The sequence below is a fragment of the Staurois parvus genome, unplaced genomic scaffold (assembly GCF_062004578.1).
Source record: "Staurois parvus isolate SC_StPar_1 unplaced genomic scaffold, SC_StPar_1.0 ptg000818l, whole genome shotgun sequence".
Classification (NCBI taxonomy): Eukaryota; Metazoa; Chordata; class Amphibia; order Anura; family Ranidae; genus Staurois; species Staurois parvus.
In genome coordinates, this window is record NW_028318614.1 from 11,914,376 (window position 1) to 11,938,641 (window position 24,266).

The 24,266-nt window shown below is 39.0% G+C and overlaps 1 protein-coding gene across 2 annotated transcripts in view; it reads left to right on the forward strand.

Moving 5' to 3' along the window:
- Nucleotides 1-24,018, forward strand: part of IGF2 (insulin like growth factor 2) — a 69,831-nt gene extending 45,813 nt beyond the window's left edge. For both annotated transcript variants that reach the window (XM_089655080.1, XM_089655081.1), the window contains exons 3-4: nt 15,483-15,649; nt 16,510-24,018. In XM_089655080.1, coding sequence (XP_089511206.1) covers nt 15,483-15,649; nt 16,510-16,749 — 407 coding nt within the window. In that variant the 3' untranslated portion in view covers nt 16,750-24,018. The remainder of the gene's footprint in view (nt 1-15,482; nt 15,650-16,509) is intronic.
- The last annotated feature ends 248 nt before the right edge of the window (nt 24,019-24,266 follow it).

Below are 24,266 nucleotides of genomic sequence, written 5' to 3' on the forward strand. Positions count from 1 at the left end.
TGCTGGAGACAACCAGCCCTTAATGTCGAAGGACCACCAACAGATATGGAATGTTAAGGGGCCATCAACAGATATGAATTTCCAATTTACCCTTATAGTCCTATGAGCAGGGGCGGACTGACCATTTGGGCACTCGGACACTGCCCGAGGGCCCGGGGTCAGTATGGGGCCCCATGAGATGCCCCTGGTACTTTTTATAGGCTTTTTTGGGTGTGCTTTTAGTGTGGGCAAAGACACAGGGGCCCCATGATCTCCTATTGCCCAGGGGCCCCATGAATTGTCAGTCCGCCCCTGCCTATGAGCATTATAGATGGTCAAAAACTGTGTATTGTGTTCTTTGATTAGTTCACAAATGATTTGCTTAGCAAATTAAAACGATAAAAGGAAAATGTTTTTTACTGCCAATTAAAGGGCCACCAAGTTATTAGGGCTGGCTACTGGAGCATGCAAAATCTGGTGCAGTTCTGCATAGAAACCACTCAAATTCCAGGTTTTATTGCCAGAGCTTAATTGAACAAGCTGAGGTTAGAAGCGGATTGGCTACCATGCAAAACTGCACCAGATTCTTAGTGCTCCAGTTTTAGCAAATCTCCTCCAGGAACTTGTAAGGGCTTGTTCACACTGTACCACTGTATTTGTTGAGCTACTTTGGTCTGCATAGACCAACGCAGGCTCAGGGCAAGGGCACATAGACAGCAGCTGTTCACTATGTCATGTACACCCATAATGCAACATTGAGGTGCAGTGCGGTGTGCACAAAAAAAGCAGCATGTGCGCAGATTTACGCAGTGAAAAGCATGGCATCACATGTCACTACACTGTAGTATGTCCTAGTACGCTGCGTCGCATAGACTGGAATGAACTTCAATAAAGTTAAAAACAAAATAAAAAAGTAAATAGTGTGATATTCTGTATTAATGCATTGCACCCCTCCCTCCCACAGCCCTACGCAGTGCACATCAGTGCGCAAGCGTTTAACACGTGGGCTGGTAAGAACAAGCCATATCTGTCTGGCATTCTACTTGTACACGTTGCAAAGCCAGCCATCAGTGGTGGGAGTAGAAGCAGTTCTTGTTTGCACAGTAGGATTGCCAGCTGTACACTATTAGCAGAGACACCCTTTGTTTCCAGGAGATAATATTGTTCTGTTCCCCCAATGTCCCTAACCTGCAATCCTCAGCTAATAAAAAACATCAGTCATGGTGGAATCCTGTTATTTCTTTCTTTTATCTTTAAGACTGATGTCAGATGGGAGCATGGGTACTGCAACTTAAAGTAAATGTAAAGCCTGAGTGTTGTGTGTTATTATACAACTGCAATTTAAAAAAAAAAAAAAAATACTTTAAACTTTTTTTTCATCCTACTTTGGGGTAGATTTACTAAAACTGGAGAGTGCAAAATCTGATACAGCTGTGCTTAGCAGCCAATCAGCTTCTAACTTCAGGTTATTCAATTAAAGTGTTACTAAACCCACAACAGTAAAATCAGTCTGTATTTGCAGTAAAGAATACTTGTTATACTCACTATGAAATCTAAGGGGTTAATCCTTTGCATTGTTTAAAAAGGTGGTTTGATCATGACTTCTCCGAACCTTCCCTTCTTCCAGTGTCTGCCTCTTATCTCCTGATAAGACATATTGTGTGGAGTCACTCTACATATGCTCAGTTTGGTGTGTATTGCTAGAGAGAGGTTTTTTTTGTTTCTTGGGAGAGTGCATGTGATCAGCACAAGTCCAATCAGCACTGTTCAGACAGAGGTCAGGGGTTCTGCATCCTCCTAGAGCAGAATGAAAACTCCTCCTATAAGCTTCAACATGTGCTTTGCTGGACACTGATAGAAGTCATAAGCCTGCTCTAACTGCTGATGAGAAAAGGTGTTTAGAAGTTTATATTTACTAAAATAATTGCACTTCCATGTTCTGTGTACTGTGGGAGACCAGGTATAGTGGTCTTGGGTTTAGTAAAATTTTATGTTTTCACAAAAAAATTACCTGGAAGCTGATTGGCTTCTGTGCCCAGCTGCACCAGATTTTGCACTCTCCAGTTTTAGTAAATCCCCCCTTTCTGTCTACATGCATGCACTCTAACGATTATGACTGCCTGCCATTTTTTAGTGTTGGTTTCCTGATGGTGACCATGGCTGGGCCCCTTGTAGACTCCATGTTATTGGGTGACAACACAGTAAAATAATGAGAGACATGGACAGTTTTGTCACCCTGTAACAGTTCCTGAGCAAGGTACTTCATGGCAGGATCTCCAAGGATTATTTAAATGAAAGTTACATATTTAGGGCTTGTTTGCACTAGATGCAGTCAAATGAATATTTAAACTCAGTATGAACACATATGTATTTCAAATATCCTGGTTTACACTATTGTAGTGATTTCATGTGCATTTGTTTGCACGTAAACATAGAACGCACTGCAAACACATGTACATGCAACTGTAAATGCAACAAAAATCATAAATAATGCCTGAAAAACATATCACAAACATACTGCAAATGCATGACTTCTGAAATTACATTAACCTCTTGCTGCTCATGTAACACATATGTGCTGCAGCAAAGAAGGTGGTCTTTAAAGCTCACACATCGCACATATGCATTCATGGGTGGCCGATCTTTCTGTGCTGAGAGCATGCTCACTGCACATTCCCAGCACAATGACCGAGCTATCAAAGGCAGCTCTTGGTCTGTACTAATGACCAGGAGTCGGTGGGACTGGCTCCTGATCATTTGACCATTATGACAGTCAATCACAGTGACTACAAGATTGACTGACTCTTCCTGTCCTCCGGGAGTATGGACCCAATAAAGGGACAATGGGGCTGGGCAGGAAGGGGTTAACATATTAAATCTTCTATGAGATTTTAATGATTGGGTTTATATCTATTGTAATCAGATGTAGTATTTTTTTTCTTATTATTACTATTATTATTATTATACAGGATTTATATAACACCAACAGTTTACTCAGCACTTTACAATATAACGGGAGACAATATAGCAACAATACAGTTCAATGCAAGAGGGTTAGGAAAGCCCTGCTCTGCTCCTTGGAGCTTACAATCTAAGAGGGAGGGGCTGGTGGTACAAAAGGTAGTAACTGTCGGGGATGGACTGTTAGGAGGAATAGAAGATTCCATTATTAGCTGAAGGCAGGATAGGTTCCCTGAAGAGAGATTTTCAGAGATTGCCTAAAAGTGAGTAGAGTCGGCGATAGTCTGATAAATTGGGGTAGAGAGTTCCAGTGGATGGAGGAGGCTCTGGAGAAATCCTGGAGACAACCATGAGAGGAGGGGACAAGGGAGCTAGAGAGTAGGAGGTTGTGCGAGAAGCAGAGATTACGGTTTGGGTGATATCTGGAGACAAGATTGGTGATGTAATTTGGGGCAGAGTTATAAATGGCTTTATATGTTATTGTTAATGTTTTGAACATTATTCGTTGAGCAATGGGAAGCCATTGGAGGGACTGGCAGAGAGGGGTGGCAGATATAGAATGATTAGTAAGGTGGATTAGTCTGGCAGCAGCATTCAAAATAGACTGAAGAGGGGATAGCCTGCAATGAGGTAGTTACAATAGTCGAGAGATAACCAGGGAGCGAATAAGTTGCTTAGTGGTTTCCGAGGTTAGGAATAGGCGTATCTTGGAGATGTTGCGGAGGTGAAGTCTACAAGATTTGGACAGCGATTGGATTTTGGGCTGAAAGGACAGATGGGAGTCCAGGATTACACCTAGTACCCTAGCATGAGGGGAGGGACTGATGATTGTTGTGTTATTGATCTTGATGGAGAAGTCAAGGGAGGGGGCACGGGCTGGGGGGAATACTAAGAGCTCAGGTTTGAAAAGATTGAGTTTGAGGAAGTGGAATGACATCCATGTTGATATGTCACTTAGTAGGTTAGTGCTGCGAGAGGAGACTGAAGGGGTGAGGTGAGGAGTATAAAGATAGATTTGTATATTTAAAATGTAATTACATGTTTTATAGTTTAATCCACTAGAATATTGCCAGCTGATGGCCTCCTGTCACCTAACTTTGTCCCTTATTGTAAAATAGGATTACTTGCATCTCTGCTGCATGGTAGTGGCACATAATCAATATATTACAACCAATTCTTTTCTAGAGACACTGGTGTACAGGAGGATTTAGGACCTGTATCAACAGGCTTTGGACTTCTATCGATGGCATCAGTTTGAGATGCTTCTGAGATCATTCAGAATCCATTGACAGGTGCATTTGACTTGCAGTTGACATCCTCCTGACAGGTATTTGACCTGCTTAAAGCGGGTTCTGCATTCCTTTAGACATGTATGGGAAAGCAAAACCTGCTTTAAGTGGATAAAAGCCTGTCGACACAGGTCCTAAACACTAACTATAGAGGAGAGGGGAGATCATGTACACATTTGGTGTGGGGGATGTGAACACGAGTGATGCCCCAAGCCACTACCTTAAAATATATAGTGTGGAAGGGTACTGCCGTAGTCTGTAGATGTGGGTACAGTGGTAACTTAAAGTGGACTAAACCTTCCTATCTGTTACAGCCAAGGAAGATGCCATCTTAGCCTCTGATATGCAGTTACCATGGTGCTACATATGTGATTAGTTATGACACCAGCCATTTGATGGCTTGACAGGTCAGTTGAGGATGCGAGCAACTAAGACAGTTATGATTTACGGCATGCCCTAAATGCAGCTTTTTTTTTTGGGGAAAGCGCTAAATCGATGGGTTTAGCTCTGCTTTAAGCTTTCATTTTTGACATCATCATTTAAAGTGTGGCGTATTTAATCCTGTAGGTGTGACAGCTGTCTCTAGTAGAAAACATGAAGAAAGAGGCGAGCTTTCATCCCCATGAACAGCTGATAAGAGTTTGTTCTCTGGAGCTTGTGCTGACTGTGCACATTCCTGCCCTGTGTATCCTTCCCGGTAAAGTTGGCAGGGAAGAAAAGGAAGACCCAGGCAGGAGGCAGAATGGGGGGACATCGGTTCAGTGAGTTAGGTCCCACAAAGACCCTCTTTGTTGCTTCCTGCATTCCTCTGGGAGAGTAGCTGAGGGGGGAGGGAGATTGTTTACTTCAAATTCCCCTTTAACTCAGTTTGATTGATTTGGTAAAAGAGCAGGGTGGGTGTTTGAGGTAAGAGAGGGACAAGGGAAGGATGCTGAAAGGAAATTGCCAGCATATTTACTGCACACATGTCGTGAGAGAGAAAGAGCAAATGCAGGAAACCTACATGGCCCGACAGGCCGGTCATGTCTTCCTGGCTAATGGGCTGTGTTGTCACCCAGAAGCATAAGGCACACTGTCTGTAGCCACAACCTGGACAGCGGGGCTGACCGTCATGGTCAATGTATGTTGTCTACAGCAACCAGAATTTATCCTTTTAATGCTGCATGCTGAAACGGGCGTATGAAAGGGAGAGTATTGTTTCTTGTGACTGGCAGTTTTTTATTGCATGCCAGGCTTCTTAAATGAGAACTCTCAGAATTATCAGACATTATTGAGGAATGATTGAAACCGGTATTGGAATATTATTATTATTATACAGGATTTATATAGCGCCAACAGTTTGCACAGCGCTTTACAAAATGAAGGTAGACATTACAGTTACAATACAATTTGGTACAACAGGAAACAGAGGGCCCTGCTCGTTAGAGCTTACAATCTAGGAGATGTATATGAGGATGGAAATGTGAATTTAATTCTTTGTAATACAGATGGTATTGCTAAAGCATGTTGACCAATATACCCAATTGTACTTTTTTTCAAAGGAATCAGAACAATTTTTTTGTGAACTTAAAAGATGAGTTTACCATTTCTAATATGTTACATGTTACATTCAGGATATAACATGTTCAGGCCCCCCCCCCCCCCAAGTCCCCGCTGTGACAGCAGACCGGGGATCTTCTCCCCATGTCTCCTGTCACAATTAAAAAAGAAAAAGAAAAAAAAAGTGTTTGCACAGGGCTTCGCCCACCTGGCCGCATCATTCATTCACAGAATTCTGTGAATGAAAAACTACAAGTCCCAACAGCCTTTGCAGCTATCTGCTTGTAGTTCTCAATTATTATTATTAATATTATTATACAGTACTTCTCAATGGACTTCCACTGCGTTGTTGAGCACTGTGGTAGTTTATTCTTTCTCCCTGTCTGCTCGTATGAGGTACAAGCACACAGATATACAGACAGGTCTGCAGGAGTCCTGCATGATACCCATGATCTGTTGCATCTTATGCGATCTTACCAACTCCTTTCATTGTACAGAGCCCTGATGAAGGGACTGAAGCCCCTGAAACATGTTAAGTTTTATTTGTGTTGAGTACAGTCAAAAAGGCAATAAATAATTTTGGACTCTCTATGATTACTGAGGTGCTCTATCCCTCTCCAACCACCAGCAATAGGAACCTGCTCGAGCTTCTAAACCATACCTCCTCTATCCAAAAAGTGTTTGGATTGACTTGATGTTTAATGGTAACTCAGTCATTGTGCTCTTGTAACTTTAGATAGTCAGCAGTACCTGAACATAATGAAACATTTCTCCATTTGTATTAGGCCTCATACACAGTGGACATTTAGCCCTGGTGCAGGAGGCTCTGGCATTTAGGTGTGGGCAGAAGGCCCAGGTGCACCATCCAGCCCTATTGCCTGCAGCCTGTTAAACTCTATGAGAGACTGACAGCTACTACTGCTGGATGAGGCTGGATGTGCACAGAGGTTCTAACGTTTAGGGCAGTATGTGTCCAGGGATGAATTCCTGAAACACATACTAAACATTCTAAATATTCAGTGCACTGTCCAGCCGCAGCAGCTTTTAGCCTCTCATAGATTGACAGGCTGGCAGCAGCAAGGTTGGACTGTGCACCTCTGCCCTTCACACGTATGTAACTACTGGAACCTCATGCACCGGGCTAGGCGCTCAGCATCCATGGCTCCTTATCATTTTGCATTATCTTCAGTACATAAACAACAAGACAGGCAGCTGACCTGGGAAATCAATGATCCTGTCACTGAAAATCTCCTTAAGCCAGCCATACTTGGAACGAAGTTCGGTCGCTTCAGCAGGGACCATCCGAATTTTGATCCATGTACGGGCAGGCTGGTTGTACACAAGTCGATCTATCAATTGTGTATAACCAGCCTGTCAGGTTTTTCCCAAAACGATCAGAGCTGCCGGCTATAGCCGGAAATACTGATCATTGTATTCTGATGGCGGGGAAGGCTCCTCGCTGTAAGATTGCAGTACTACAGTGGGAGGGATTCCTCCATCCACATCAAATATGTGGATGGGGGAATCGAGACTTTTTCTTTTGTTCAACCCCATGAAAAAAAATGCATAATATATGGGCTGCCATAGGGTTAACTTATATATGCCAGAACATTATTTATGCTAGATGAGACTGTAATAGCTGCACTGTTGCTAAGATTTTTGGTCATGACAGCGGCACATTAAAAACAGACATATGGGGGTTCAGATTCTTTTTTTTATCTAAGAGCTTTATAAAAATCTGCCAGTCCTAGATTATGAAAAAAACTAGTTGCTGAAAAGGTCCACTTTAATTCTAGCTCTTGTGTTCGAGACTGCTTTGTAGAATAGCCAGTCTTAATCACTGGGAGTTATTGTTTTTGTTTGTGGAGGCAGAATCTTTCCACAAAAATGTTTCTTCTTTTCTTTTTCATTTTGAAGTAAGCTGCTAAAGCCTTTGCCATTAGAGTTGCCAAAAACAGCTTTAGAAAGTACACCCATTTTTTTTTTTTTGCTTCAGTATTTTACAGTCAAGTGAAATTTTTATTGTTAACAGGAGTTTTTCTGTGTTTCCCGATTGCTGTTTGATGGTTATTGTATGCTGAGACAAAGGCAGAGCTGGCAGCCTGTAGTATTAAATGGATGTATGTTTGTCGGAGCCCTCTTATAACTTTACGGTTTATTCTTAGAAGTCAGTTTTACCATTTCCTTCATGTGAAAATAGATGCAGTTTAAAGTGGTACTAAATTCTGAAGTATCTGAATTAGGAAAAAAAACGTCCCAGTACCTTTCTATCTCCCCACGTCATGGCACCCTGTCACTGCTGCCAGGACCAGGACAATTTCAGCTGCTTTCCCTCATCTTCCAGGTTGCAGAAGGGGGTACTGAAGGCAATGGCGCTAAAGGCCCTGCTTTTATCAGTCAAATTGCTGGGAGAAAGAAGAAATATGCAGGTTCATGGCTTTCTGGGCATTGTGTGTGTCTATAGACGCACACAGCACCTGCTAGGAGCATGCAAGCATGAGTGTCTCTGTCATTAGCTAAAGGACACACCCACAAACAGGCAGGAGGGGTAGGTGGCTTGAGAACCAATAGGAGGAGAATAAGACATTTAAAAAAAAAAAGAATGATCATCTAATGCAAGTATGAGTCTCCTCTTCTCAAAAAATAAAAAATGGGTTTAATACCATAATATCACAGAAGGAAAGGTCTAAAGCAGTGGTCTCCAAACTGCAGCCTGGGCGCTGGATATAGCCCTTTGTTTTCCTTTATCCAGTCCTTGGGGCACTACTCCTCCCACTGTTACAAGGCACTATGCCTCCCACTGACACCAACAGTAGGGCATAATTCCTGTCAATGATACCAACAATAGGGCATTGTTCCTCCTATTGACACCAACAATGGAGCAAAATTCCTTCCAGTGACATCGGTGATGGGACACTATCCCTCCCAGTGACACCAACAGCAGGGCACTATTCTTTTCACTGACACAAATGATGGGGCACTATTCCTTCCCCTGATACCCACAATGGGGCACTATTCCCCTTACTAGTACCAGTGATGGGGCATTATTTACTCCCATTGATACCAGGGCATTTTCTACTCTCATTGGCCACAGTCTGGCCCCCTCAAAGTCAGAAAGACAGTAAATTGGCCATTTGTTTGGAAAGTTTGGAGACCCCTGGTCTAAAGCGTACGTACACCCTAACAGTTAACTACTACTATTTACTCCATCTTGGTCTTTTAAAGAGACTCTGTCATTGACCATTCATTTTAACAACAATCTTCCTATAAGAATATGTGTGCATTTAACATATTTTAGGCATATTATTAACCTGAAAGGCTGCTGGGCACTGCCATCTTGAATGTGATCTCAGCTGTCCAGCAGATTTCAAGCTGTCACCTACAGTAATTGACACCCTACTGTATTTTCCTTTCATCCTACCCCAGCAACTACATAGAAGGTTGTATGTGAAGGTGAAAGGAGAGGTGGAGGAGCTGGGCCAGCAAAGAATAATCAGACACTCTCAGAAGAGGAAATGTGAAAGGAGGGAGGGGATGTGCTAAGGAATTGGCATCTTCTGGAAAGTTCACAAATCAATAAAATAGTTTATGGAAAAGAAAAATGTAGTATAACAGTGTTTAAAATACTTGAATTCTCTATGCTTTTACCTGCATTGTTTTAATTATTATTACAGGTACTCAGGGGCGGACTGACAACTCTTGGGGCCCCCAGGCAATAGGGGATCATGGGGCCCCTGTGTCCTTGCCCAAACTCAAAAAAGCCTATGAAAAAGGTACCAGGGGCATCTCATGGGGTCCCCTACTAACCCCGGGCCCTTGGGCAGTGCCTGAGCTTCCAAATGGTCAGTCCGCCCCTGCAGGTACTTATATAGTGTTGTCAATTTCCACAGTGCTTTACATATATTATACATTCACACCAGTCCTTAACCCTCAAGGAGCTACAACTTGAGGTCCCTAACTCACATTCATACACACACATACCAGGGCCAATTTAGACAGGAGCCAATTAACCTACCAGCATTTCTTTGGCGTGTTGGAGGAAACCCACGCAGGCACAGGGAGAATATGCAAACCCCAGACAGGTAGTGTTGTGGTTAGGATTCAAACCAATAACTCTAATTCTGTTAGGCAGAAGTGCTAACCATTTAGCAACTGTGCTGTTGTTCACAGAGTCACTTTAAATGTGCAATTTAATGCATTTTTTTTTAAAAAAAAAGCACTACATATACCTGATCCTGCCAGCAGTCTTGTCAGCTGATGCTTTATGCATGCGCTGCATTCTTATTAGTTACATTGTTCCCAGCACTCCTAAAAAGCATAGGTGTGGGCCCTTAAGATGAAGTTAGGCTGTTTTGCTCCCTAATGAATAAAACTGATGGTAATTAACAGACTTCTGTAATCAGCAATGACAGCATTTCATGCAGGAACATGGCATGCCAGTTTAAGAGAAAGTATGCAGACAAACATCCACCGAACACCAGACTACACTTAAAAGAACTAACAGGACGTTCAAAACAATGCTTTTACTTTCTCCAGTTAATTATATACTTTCCTAGACTCTGCTTTGGCAGTTTATAATTATAGAGAAAATGATTTGAAATAAATATATGCATAATTAACACTGTGAAATTCCTAAGAAATTCAAATATAGTCACTGCAATAAAACAACATGTATAAATAGATCTCTTGATCAAACATCACATAAAGGCAATTTTATCCACTTGGTCATGGGCCACATCATACAGCAAAACCCCAGTTGGTGTCACAGATACCGCAGCTTTAACACCGCCACTTAGGAAAAAAGAGATTGTTTTCAGTACGGGTAAGCAGTGAATGAGTAGGCCACCACAACAAGCTAGCAGTGCGTTATATATACACATCAGATTCAATTTTTAGCATATCATGAAGTGTTTATCAAGTTACGGTTGGCCTTGTTTATGGAGATGTCTGAGAGAAGAACTGTCTCAGGCTGCTTATGTTGCTGCATAACTACCACGATTCACCACTGCAAAGAAAAATGACCGAGAACAAGAGTAATCTAGCATGGAACATAAATGGGAAGTCTTTCTTCCTCTGGGCGCCCTTCCCTCACCTTCACTTTTTCCTAGACTTAAACATGATAACCTGGTCAAGCCATGGGTTTGCGTTTGCTTGTGCACTAGTAGATATACTTGGTTGACATCTAGGATCTGGCTATAATTTCACATCTATGGCACCTTTAGTCCTAGTCAATATAGGACTAGAACACCATTGATCATTGGGTAAATGGCTTTGTATTTTAAAGTGTATCTGAATGCAAAAACAAATACGTAATACATTGCAATTGACAGGTCCATAGATGTGGTGGATGCATTCATTTTCTTTTTTCAAGATTATCTTCCTTTATTTTCACCCAGTGAGCCTTTCATCACCACACGTCCTGTCCTACAGAGACAACGCTTATTCAACATACTGTATCTATGGACAGGAAGAGTTTCCACCCTAGATTAAAACATTCACTATACCTACATAACATCTCCCCTCATTTCCATAACATTGGGGGAGGTGTTCTGCTTATTTGGACAGGGCTGATAATTGCTTAAGTTTTTAGTGCACACAGAAAGATATAAGCTCACTGGATTTCTAGCTGGAGCAACAGTGTTTCTTCTGTACTTGTGGTGTTTAAAGAGACAAAACATGAAGAAATGTTCAAATCCCAAACACGACACTACCTGCCTGAAGTTTGCATGTTCTCCCGGTGCCTGCGGGTACCTCCGAGTACTCCGGTTTCCTCCCACACTTCACAGACATGCTAGTAGGTAAATTGGATCCTGTCTAAATTGGCCCTAGTATGTGTATGTATGAATGTAAGCTACATCAGCATCATCATGGGTTTCCTCTGGCTATACTGGTTTCCTCCCATATTCTTGTGTTCAGAACATGTTCCTCGTTATATGATGAAGGCTGTACTAAATTGCTGCACGCTATGTCTACATTTACAAAACAAAAGTAAGTTGCATCACCATGGGTTTCCTCTGGGTACATTGGTTCACTCCCATATTCCAAAGTCATGCTGGTAGGTTAATTGGATCCTGTCTAAATTGGCCCTAGTATACGTATGAATTTGAGTTAGGGACCTTAGATTGTAAGCTCCTTAAGGCCAGGAACTGATGTGAATGTACAATATATATGAAAAGTGCTGCATATTGACAGCACTATATAAGTATCTGTAATAAATAAATGTGAATATATTGTAGAGAAGCACCAAAAATGTTTTTTACATGTAGCCTAAACATTCATTTTAAGACTGCATCTGGCCTAGAATACAGTTCTAGGTATATATTTTACACTGGGGTATATAGTAACCTTACTTTGAGATAATTCAAAGTTACCTTTGATATAAAAAAGATATTCCCTGGCCAAATAAGAGATAAAAACTACCAGTATGTTCTAGGTTTTATCAGTAACCTTCTAGGTTGGCATGGTTGAAACATATTAGGTTCCTACCAGGAGACATCTACATATGACAATTAAGTAACTATAAGCATGCTTTAAAGAGAAATCTAATTTTTGGTATTTTTATGACAGACTGGTTAGAGAAAAATTTGCAAACTTCCTCTTCAGAATTTCTACACTTTAAATCCCTTAAACATGGATCACAGAAGGGTTAACACAGTACAGAAGAATTGATGGAAAAGAGCTGAGTGAGCTTAGTGTAACCCCCCCCCCCCATCCAAGAGTGAAATCCAAGACTGTTGTTTACATGGCTTACTCTGCTGGTATTTGAGCTGTGGGACATGAATATTTATCTGAAATCTTCAGCCTCAGAATAGGAGGATAGGTGTCCCTAGGGGTTAAAAACCAATCAGTCCTGAAGATGCAGAGCTAAGCTGATATGTTTTAATTTTTTCAGTCTGTTATGATGTATAGATGTCATATTAAATAATTACAGTTGGCGATTCTCCAAACTGGTTTGGATGCTTTTAAAAAACATTGTTGATGGAGTATTTTAGTGCATGACCAACATAACTGCACAAATGTGTGTAGGAGCATTATAGAATCTTGTGTTCAGAACATGTTCCTCGTTATATGATGAAGGCTGTACTAACTTGCTGCACGCTATGTCTACATTTACAAAACAAAAGTAAGTTGCATCACCATGGGTTTCCTCTGGGTACATTGGTTCACTCCCATATTCCAAAGTCATGCTGGTAGGTTAATTGGATCCTGTCTAAATTGGCCCTAGTATGTGTATGTATGAATATAAGTTAGGGACCTCCGACTGTAAGCTCCTTGAGGGCACTGACTGATGTGAATGCAAAATAAATATGTAAAGCGCTGTGTAAATAGACATATTGGCTATATAAGTACCTGTAAAAAAAAAAAAAAAAAACATGTTGCAGTTTGGTTATAGGAACAGACTGACAAGCATTTTTAATAGCATTTCTGTCAATGATTTGAAATGTTTTTGGCAGATGCCAATGCTGCATTAGAAGAGATCCTTGTTAGCTTGGTCTTTTTCCAGTTCCAAAGCAAAGCCAATTTGATATTAAAGAAGTATGGCCAAAGCTTTTTTGGCCTTAATTTTCCTATGGATCAGAGGAGTGCAGTTCTTTCTGATCCATTTTCAGCCAACAGCAGGCTAAAGCCTGTTGTTGATTGACATCTCTCATTTGGTCCACGTTCAGGAAAAATCCCAAATTTACATCAGGATCCACCCAAATGTCTGGACTGGTGCTGAGAGCCTGATGAGAGCCTGAACCAGCCTCTCCCACTCCCTTCACAGTCTGGCGCTCCAGTGAATGCTGGAGGGGCAGAGCAGAGAGCCAGTGACTAGCAGTCACTGGCACTCTGCTCATTGAAAACTGGGAACTGAGCAATCACCAGTCTTTGATCGCTCAGTTCTCAGTCTCAAAAGCAGCGGGGGGGGGGGGGGGGGCAGATGCAGCATCGGACTGATGTGCCATCCACCCAGGTGAGTATATATATATATATATATATATATATATATATATATATATATATATATATATATTTTTTTTTTTTTTTTTTTCTTAAGAAACTCATACTTCTCTTTTAACAGTACTGCAGTCCAAAAAATGGGAAACACTAAAATTTTCACAGAAATGCAGAGCAGATAAGACAAAAAAGCAATATAGACGCATTAATGTACTGTACGCCAAAAGCCAATACTTTTCTTGTAGCTTTGGTTAGAATGATGGTGGGTTAGACTCTCTGATGGGAATTTTTTTGCTTTTTTTGAGTCCCGCTGCTGATATTCGCTCTCTCTATTTGTCCTGGTTGTAATTTCCTAACACTTGAAGAGATTTACTGCTATGTCAACAGGACAAGAAGCAAAAGAAATTCTCCCCAATGGGACACAGAAGGCAAAAAACCTTACAGGATTTATAACCAATTCCTATTCTATTCAAAATGGAAACAGGTTTTAGACAGAAGATGTGAAACTCAGATAAATCAGTGGACCAAACTGAGAAAGCTAAATTCTTGAGTGGACCACATTATGTGTGCTCTGTGGCACAATAGGGCTGGTGAGGGACGCACCTACTTAATCCTAGAAAGAGAAGTTAACTTTATAGTAAAATGTAGCTCATATAACATTTCCTTTAAGTGTTACTAAACCCAGGACCCTGCATTCACTATATCTGATCTCCCACAGTACACAGAACATGGAAATGCAATTATTTTAATTAAAATAAACTGCTAAATACCTTTTCTCATCAGTAGTTAGAGTAGTCTTGTGACTTCTATCAGTGTTCAGCAGAGCACTGGTTAAAGCTTGTAGGAGGAGTTTTCTTACTGCTGTAGGAGGATGCAGAACTCCTGATCTCTGTCTGGACAGTGCTGATTGGTCCTGTGCTGATCACATGCACTCTCCCAAAAAAAAAAGAACCCCTCTCTAGCAATAGAAACCAAACTGAGCATGTGCAGAGTGTCTCCACATGATATGTCTTATCAGGAGATAAGAGGGGGACACTGGAAGAAAGGGAGGATCAGAGAAGTCAGGATCAAACAGCTTTTTTACACAATGCAGAGGATTAACCCCTTAGTTTCCACAGTGAGTTTAACAAGCATGCTTTACTGTATATACAGACTGATTTTACTGTTGTAGTTTTAGTAACGCTTTAAGTATTTTACTACAAAATGATGTAAGTGTATATAACTTATCAGCTGGAGAACAGCTGGTGGCATACTTTTTTTTAATCCATAAACTAAAGAGGGCTGCAGAGAAGGAGAGCCACATGTGGCCCATAAAACACTAGTTTGGCGTGTCTGCTTTACATATACTTTAAAAGATTCAGTTAAAAAAGAAAAGCACAAAACTCTTATGTCTGTTTTCACCCATGCTAGAAAACGTTTTTTTTCAATACATATAAAACTACCTTTTTGAAATTATAGAAGCCTCACACAAAATACTGTATCTGGCATTTTAAACTGACCACCTGATCCCACATGAGCTAACTCAATGTTGGCTTCCATTTGAGTCAATCGCTTCTCTATATAAACCAGTGTCTTTCTATGACTTCCACCTCCTCTCCAATTTGTCTGTGTTTCATTGTATCGCTATCAGTAATAAGTAAAACTACAGAATATAAAACCAGTAATGAACCAATAAGTATAATACACATCTCTAGAATCTGTATTTATTTTAATCCACTGGGAGTGTTGCCATATTAGGTTTTCATGTTAAAATAGATTAACATTTTCTATTTACAGAAAAGAATACGGGGCGCTCCAACCGCAGAGCTAGCAGAGGAATTGTGGAGGAATGCTGCTTTCGAAGTTGTGACCTAGATTTATTAGAGACATACTGTGCGAAGCCGGTCAAGAATGAAAGAGACCTTTCCACCGCACCTGCCACTGCATTGCCATCTCTGAATAAGGTGAATGGGAATGTGTTATGCTGAGGAGTTCTGGTAATGTAAATCTGCTTCAGCAATCTGCTGACTTAGTTCTAAAATATCTGTACCCAAAGAAAAGGTAGAGAGGATGAGGGCACCAGGACATCAGCCAATGTTTCACTAAATTACCCTTGAAATGTTGAAAAATTGCAGATCATCAGACAAATTGTTGCATTAACACCATAAAGTACAACTATAGATTTCTTTGCATTAAAATTGTAATGGCAGCAATCCTTTCATAAATCCAATCTGCAAGTTTTTTTTTTTTTTAAGGGAAGGCAGGTTGAGAATTAGGCAAAGGTCATTATGCTGATCACACTGATACAAAGTGACAAAAATGAATTGCCAAATATTAATATGGCCATATATTCTATTTTCTACAGACCGGTGGCAATAGCAGTGTTTTACAAATAGCCAATTATGAAATTTTCTAATCCAGTGTTTAAAATGCACACACAAACAATAAAATATATATGCATATATATATATATATACACCATGCTCTGGTTAAATTTAAAAACATATGCAGTAAAACATCATAAACTAATTGGCAGTCAAAATCCAACAGGCCTTGCTTGTGTTCAGCATTGGTTGCAATTAAAAATATACATCAAGTTATGCAGAAACGTTTTATCGGCCATTGAGCTGGAGATGTGTTGACTGTGGATCCTTCAGCCACCACCTGGCTTGCTGATTGGTTGCAACGCTTTCTATGTGAATTTTTGTAATCCTGTTTGGAGCAGGTGATGAATTCCACATTAGTTGATGTAGATATTATTTATTGAAATATCCATTTTTTGTGTGGCATTATTAATCATGATCATTGTTTTTTCCTCTTGTAGGAATTGTACCATAAGCATTCTCATACCAAGCACTCTAAATATGACATCTGGCAAAGAAAGCCCACTCAGAGTCACCGATTAAGGAGAGGGGTCCCTGCCATTGTCCGGGCAAGGCAGTATCGGAGGTGGGTGAGGCAAATAGAAGAATCCCAGGAGCTTTTATCACACCGACCATTAACGACCTCACCGATGACACCATCTCAATCTGTTCAGCAAGACTCAGAGTCCTCCCATAATTGAGCTGGGAATCATTACTAAGCAGGATTCCACTGCCTTCAATTTCTGTTTCTATGTTCTGTTTGTTTTTCTTCTGTCTTCTCTGAACTGGAGAGAGACCAAGCCAAGCGACAGAGTTGAAGCCTGAAAAGCTCAATGTGACACCTCACAGAAGAGTAAAACAAGCAAACTGAGACACCAAAGTTGGAACAAAAACAACAACATTGCCTTTTGGTGGGGAATATTTCTGTGGATTTTTGCGTCCTTTTCTGTGTTTTTTAACAGTTTTTCAAACTGCAGCACGTATGTATGTACGTGAAAAAGTATGCAAAGACACAACTGTATTTTTCTGTGTGCATGCACACAAATATGCATCATCCGGGCACATTGGGCCTAGCTGTGCCGTTAAGGAAAAACAAAAATGTTTTACCAGTGGAACTATTTAGAAATCCATCCACATGATTACTTTAAGGATGGAAAGAGGGCAGATGAGAGCGGAAAAGAAAAAAGAATTTCCCGCTGTTTCTTACATCTGGTTTAACATCTTGACACTGCTTAATGTCTTCTTTGTTTTCCTGTAGCATTTCAATGTCAATGTCCAAAATTATTTTGCACCTTTTTTATGCCTGGAAAGAAAAAATTGTAGGGCATGTAAGGTTTTTTTTTAGGGTTTCTTTTTCTCTTATTCCTTTGTGTCACTGAGGCTTCAGCAGCCTTATTATTGAAATGCGCTGCCATCTTTGGCATCAAAGGGGTTGAGTTCTAGAATTCCAAATGTATTTGCACCTTTTAATCATTGAGAACTAAGAGAAAAGAAGGGGAGAAGTAGGCAGATGCCTTTTTTAACTTTGAATGGGAGCTCTGTCTACTTTGCACATATGCCACAGATTACAATGATTTTTATATATGTATAATATATATATTATATTACTTTTTTGTGAAAAGGAAAAAAGTCAAGCACTATTTTTTATGGAACTTTTTTTTTGTATAGCGCTGAAAGAAGGGGATGAGTTGATGTAAATATGATGTCCTTTGGTGCTAATGTCACTTAGATGGGAAGAGCTGGAGTGAGATTGTAATGTAGCCTAGGATTCCTAAAAAACGTGCATTCCATCAATTGAATCCTGTGAGGCTTTCTTTGAATGAATCCTCTGCATAGTATTAACGTAAGAGATGAGAACATATTGAACTTGAAAAAAATAATGCTTTTCGTTTTAGGAAAAGTATACCTGTTTTTTCCCTCCTCTGAATTATATAGAGGATATAATCTAACACTAAAACCATTCATATGCATTCAGATGAACATATAATTAGCTGCACCATTACTGATTTGCCATATCTAGGGGAAAAGGGAATTAACTGTATCATTCTAGATTGCCATACCCATTAACAACTAGGTTTAGCTTTGTCTCCCAACAGTTTTTTTAGGGTCACGAAAACAACAGATTTTGGTAAATGCAAGCAATATTTGCTAGAATATAGTCAACATTTGGGCAGATTTTGGACAAGTCTTAGGCCTAACTTAACATATCCTGTTTTTTTTGCATCTTGAAAGGTTGGGAAGTCTGATTTTACCACTTGGTCAACACTGTAGATTCTATACCTTATGGTCTGCCACCTCAACCGATTTCAATTGCCATATGGACTTAAAAGCATATGTCATTAAATGCAGCACTGAATATTTTTAAAAACTAACTTCTCTAATGAAAACTGATACTTCTCTTTTTATGTTTCACTCTTAAACTAAGAAGCAAAAGCAACCAATTTAGCCGTAAATTCAGTAACACACAAATAACACATTTCCATTGTAAAGGGCAAATAAACCTTTAAAAATGGTTTTTATGCAAGTGCAGTTCATTTTTTACAAGCATTATCACAACTCACCAGGACTCCAAGGTGTAAATGGGCCATTGGGGTCTTTGCTATCTTGTGAGACATCGACCTGGAGTCCTCAGACTTGTCTGGCTGCATGCTTATTGATAGTGAATTCCACAGAGATACTTTATACATCGTTTGCCTTTCCACATTTACATTGATACACATAGCACTCAACCTCTGATAAGCCTACTTTAGTTTGCACTTAGCTACCCATAAAAAGTGAATACTTTTAGAAATACCCAAACTTCTTTTAAACTTTAGCCCTTTATTTTTTAATTGACCAAAACAACGTAGTTTAATATAAAATTCAAGTCACGTTTGTTTTATATCAGAAATCTTTCTTTTTTTATTAAAAAAAAAAAGCTACCAAACATTTATTCCATAACTTGAAAGCCATATCGCCTTTTCTATAAATATCTTTTCTTTCATACTTTTTTTTCAACATAATTATGAACTAAAGAGAATTCATTAGGGAATAATATATTCTGAAAGATTACAGTGATTGTTGTTCTCTGTGGTTCTATAGAATATGCAGTACATTTGTCTTGTAAAATGTTTGAACACTTATGCATAAAATATAGATTCAAACATAATATTTAGTTATAATTTTTATGCATAGCGTTGCATCGCCAATGACATTTACATCATTGCGTTTGCAGCAGCTAGTGCAAACACTACCTATATATTTTTGGGAATATCATAGCTGTGATGATATTGTGAACATTTTTGGTATGTGGTAGTATGTGACCAGTAAATTAATAGAACATTTTTTTCTTTGATGTAGCCATAGCCCAATTGTCAATAGTCATTTCATCACTAAATGTTTAGGTAAATGATGTTCTGCATAGCTACTAGATAGCTTTCTCATAACTTAGGCAATATAAGTTAGAAAGATCTGTATTGGTTCAGTAATAAGCCACTCTTGCATTCTGGGAAAATGTAAACCTGCCATATATGAACGCCATTGATTGGATCATAGTGGCTATCTCACCTATGTTTGAGGGTTAGACACACCTTCATTTTCTTAAAGAAGGTAAAGGATAGCTTTAAGGGTTTCTGCAAACGCGAAAGACATCCCTTTATAAAATGAGAGCAACTTTTAGAAAACATGACTACATTAAGAGAGCGGCCCTGTTTTGAGTTGCCATTTTACCAGTCACCATGATTCTGTCTGATCAAAAGGGGGTCAGGATCCTATGCAAATTCCTTCTTTGTATCAGCTATTTCCAGCCTAAAATGCAGCTGACAGAATGCCTTTCCTCCTTAGTGCTTTCTGAATAGTTTTTTCAGATGCTTGTAGCTAGGTCAACCAACCACATGACCAGAGGAAAAAGAGGGCTTCTGTCAGTTGTAGCAAGGGTGTCAGAGGAGGTGACTCATCTGTTTAAAAAGAACAGAATATGTAGCTGTTACAAAAAAGCTAGTAGGACAATCCCTTTAAGTATGAAATCAATTGGCAAGTTGCCAAAGACTGTCCATCTCTGACTTAATGAAAATCTCAATGTCCATTTAACTTTGGAATGCATTTTTTTTTACAGTTGTTTTACTAGGTTTTACTATTTGGTTGATCATCGGATGTTTAAGACTAGAGGTTTATCAAGAAATTAATTTTGCAGCTGAACAGACAGTATTGTTTTTCCTGTGTTAGAATGCCCTCTTAATCAATTTCCTTCCATATACTCACAGCTTTAATAATTAATAATTAAAATTACAAATAAAAAAACAGAACTAATATTAAGTCATATATCATTATTTTAAAATAAAATGATACAAGGTTATAAAGGTACTATTGTGTACCTAGTAATATGTATTTCTAATGCTAAATAATTCATTGAGTCTCATACAGTATATTATTGTGATTGCTGTGTGTAGCTTGATTCATTAAAGGGTAAATAGTATCTAACACACTGTATGTGTCAAACAAGATGGTTTTGGGTGAACTCATACAGCTGCATCGTTTTTGCCAAATGCATTCACTTTTGTGTATGCACTGCCTAGAATGCAAATGCATTGCAACTCTTGTTTACTGCCACCTTGCCTTAAAGTGGACCTTCATTAAAGTCACACTCTATATGACTTAGTAGGGTAGTCAGCATGATCAAATCATGTAATTATTCTGAATTAAAACAAAAATTAGATTTTTCTTGCCACAAAATAAAAAAAGCTGTTCCTATTTACCTAGACCATGGATTACATGGTTGCTGACTACCACTTGTTCCTACAACATTAGTAAGATAAGCAGATCTAAAGGTCACCTCTAAGAACAGATAATTAGAACTATACATATAAAAAAACTTTTTTTTCAAATTATAAATGCACATTGGTAAGATTGTTTACATGAAGTTAACATCTTTCAAATGTATGTGCAAACATTCAAAATAAAGTATATTTCTTCTTTAAAGACAGGTTTCCATTGACACTGCGAATACAATCACCCCAGATGGAGGTGAATGTGCCGGCCTTATGCAGACTCATATGACCCATGCTCACTTTCAAGCAGCTGGATTAGCAGGATTTTTTATAAATACTAATACTATTTTAGCCCCTAGAAGTAGACATTGGCATAATGATCACACCTTTAATAGAGTATTCCAATAAGGTTAAAGTAACCCCAAAACATATATCAGCTGTAATGCTTCGATCTATAGAGATGATTTATTAACAGTTCTGCAGCCTATCCCCTGAACTTAAAGTGTATGTGAACCCTAACAGTAAACTTTTCTTATTTGTACCTTGTTTGGCCTGTTAAATATACCATTAAAAGCATTTTGTTATACCTGTCCAATAAGTGCAAAAAAAATGTCAGATCCTTCCAGAAATCCAGTGATCTGCTAACCTCCTGTAATAAGCTGACAACACAGTGTCTGTACTACATTGAAACCTCAAGCAGTGTTATCAACCCTGCCCAGTTCACCTCCCTTGAACACCTTCCTATATACCCCAATGGTATGTATAGGAGGTGGTGAGGGTTGTTCTGTATTCCAAATCAGAAGCAAGCGGTTTAAGGTAACAATGCTGATTTCCCATAGATACAGCACAGCGAGTGAGCATTGTCAGCTAGGACAGGAAGAGTGTTATTGACAGAAGTAAAAGCCTAAAAAATAAAATGAATGCAATGACATCTAAAATGTGGTTCACACTATTGTGGGTGGGTGGCTGTGGGAATCTCACCTGGTCCCGCACCTGCATCTCTGCCCGCAGCCAAAACACGCTGCTCTTTAAAAACTCACAGGACTGCCATTCATTCTTAAATGCACCCCCACACATCTAAAAATACAGTGTGAGAATCACAGGGAAATCACATGGGGCTTTTCAAAAATACCTTTTTCCTGCATGAAATGCAGGCACAGCAGACCATGCAAATTAATGGTCTTCTGTGCGCGCATAAACGTGGTTCGCAGAGCCACAATAGTGGTAACCAGGCCTAAGGCCAGATAAGTTGCAAAATATAATATTTTTGTTCTTGGATTTCAATATACTTTACGTGGGTTTTACAAGTGAAAAAAAAGGCTGCTGAACGATAAGGTTTAATTACTAAACTAGGAAAACCTTTAACTCTATATTGAAGACAGAATGATAGAGGATCACCTAATATGCGTCAAACTTTTAACTTCAGATTCTGTTACATATTCTCCATTAAAATTACTCCTTTGAATATCTTCCACTTAAACATCTTATAAGAATAGCCTCTGGCCACAATTTGTTTTTTGTGTGTGCAAATTTAGGCAAATACATATTTGAAATAATAATATTAATACTTGTGCAGGTTAGTTGCTTTTATACTATCTTGATGCCAGGCAACAATTATATAAGCAGCTAAACTGGGTGGCAGTACGCCTTTATTGGTTGTCTTTGTTTTTCTGTCTGTTCTTTAAAAGAAAAAAAAAACCTACAACGGGAAGACTACTTGAATTGTACAATATTTCATATCACAGGGGAGAAATAGGGCTGGGGTGGGAGGGCTCCAGAAAGGCGAGCAGGATGTGTAATTAGGCATTTTTACTTTGTAATCTTTTTTATGATATTAATATTATTTCCTTGCAATGTTGAGCCATGATACATTTTGTAAAAAAAATAAACGTAAAAATTAAAAAAAAAGAAAGATGCAGAATTAAACCTTACATCACAATATGTCGGACATGAAGAACAAATGCAAACTGAACATTATTTATTGATGTTACAAAATTAGAAGGAGGGATCTTAAAAGATCAATGTTCAAGTGTCAAATCATATGGGAAAGAGAAAACAACTTTTAATGACTTCTTTTTGTACTTTTAGAACTTTGTAAATGCTTTTTACCAAAAAAAGAGAAAATAAGTAAAAAAATATATATAAGTAAACAAAAAAATGAAAGGAAAAAAAAGAGCAAGAAACACATTTATAAAACAGTTACCGGCTGCCTTTCACAAACCATATTTCACATATTACAACTGGTATGTTTCAGTATTATAAAGAGAGGAAAAACATGGAAAAAAAGAATTAAACATAAAATACATGGGTAGCAGGTCTGAGCCATTTCATTTAAGAACTCTGTTATGTCTTTGAAGTATGTGTAACCAGCAATGCAAATGATGTCTACACTTCAGGTCTGATATTTGATATTGAGTACATATGCATTCACTGTTGGAGGGACTGCCACTGTCACTACAGTACGTGGCCATGTCTTATTGCAGGGATTGTTAGAATATATCTTATTGTTTTTATCAACATGGTTGTCTTGCTTACGTTTCATGCTTTGGCAGATGTTTTTTTTTTTTAGCAGATTATGTATTCATGAAGCTGAATGGAAACCCCAACCTCATAATTCAGCTGTCACATCATTTATAGAGCATCTGCCTTTATTATGTACCATTATCTATCCATTAAGTTACAGAACAGTTAATGGACATTCATATAATTCATGCACAGCATAAACAGCATCTGTGTCCATTTTTTCTTTCCTTCAACTTTCATGTTAGCATTTCCTTAGATTCCAATCAATCTTACAGGACTTTTTTGTCACTATATTGTATCATACACTTTCTGCCTTATTGGAAAAATTAAAGCAAAACAGTTATTGATGCAAACAATTGATGAGGGTTTATATTTTACAGAGCCAAAGTGCAGTGCATTTCCAATCTGTTATCTACAGAACTGGAACTACCAAGATCTCATGGATGGATTTAGTGGCCTCGGCACTATGTGAAGGAAATGTTTTCCTGTGCACTGTCACTGGACTGTTGGCTTTTCATGTTATTAAGTGATGTTTTTTTTAATGGCAATGCTATGGTACTTTGGTCATAGCTTGTCCAAACTGTATATGCACTCAGCATAATATGCAACTTAACAACCACCCAGATTCTGCACCTATTGTACTTTTTTTTGTAATAATATCATATCAATAAAGCAAAATCTACCATATCACAAGTCAAAAAACTTGTCTGTTTTTTTCCTTCTTTTTTTATGGAATTTTCTTCAGTTTTGGATAAAGTGGAGAAGGAATTTGGAGCTGCATTTTATTTTTCTGTGCCACCTTTTCTGTGTCACCAGGACAGGGGGTGATGGCCAATTTCTACCATGGGGCAGGAAACAGCAATTGGAACCTCCACAACTCTCCACTCTACTAAGAGAGGGTCTGTGTTGACTGGCTTTTGGTCGCATTATACGGGTTTTTAATTTCTATG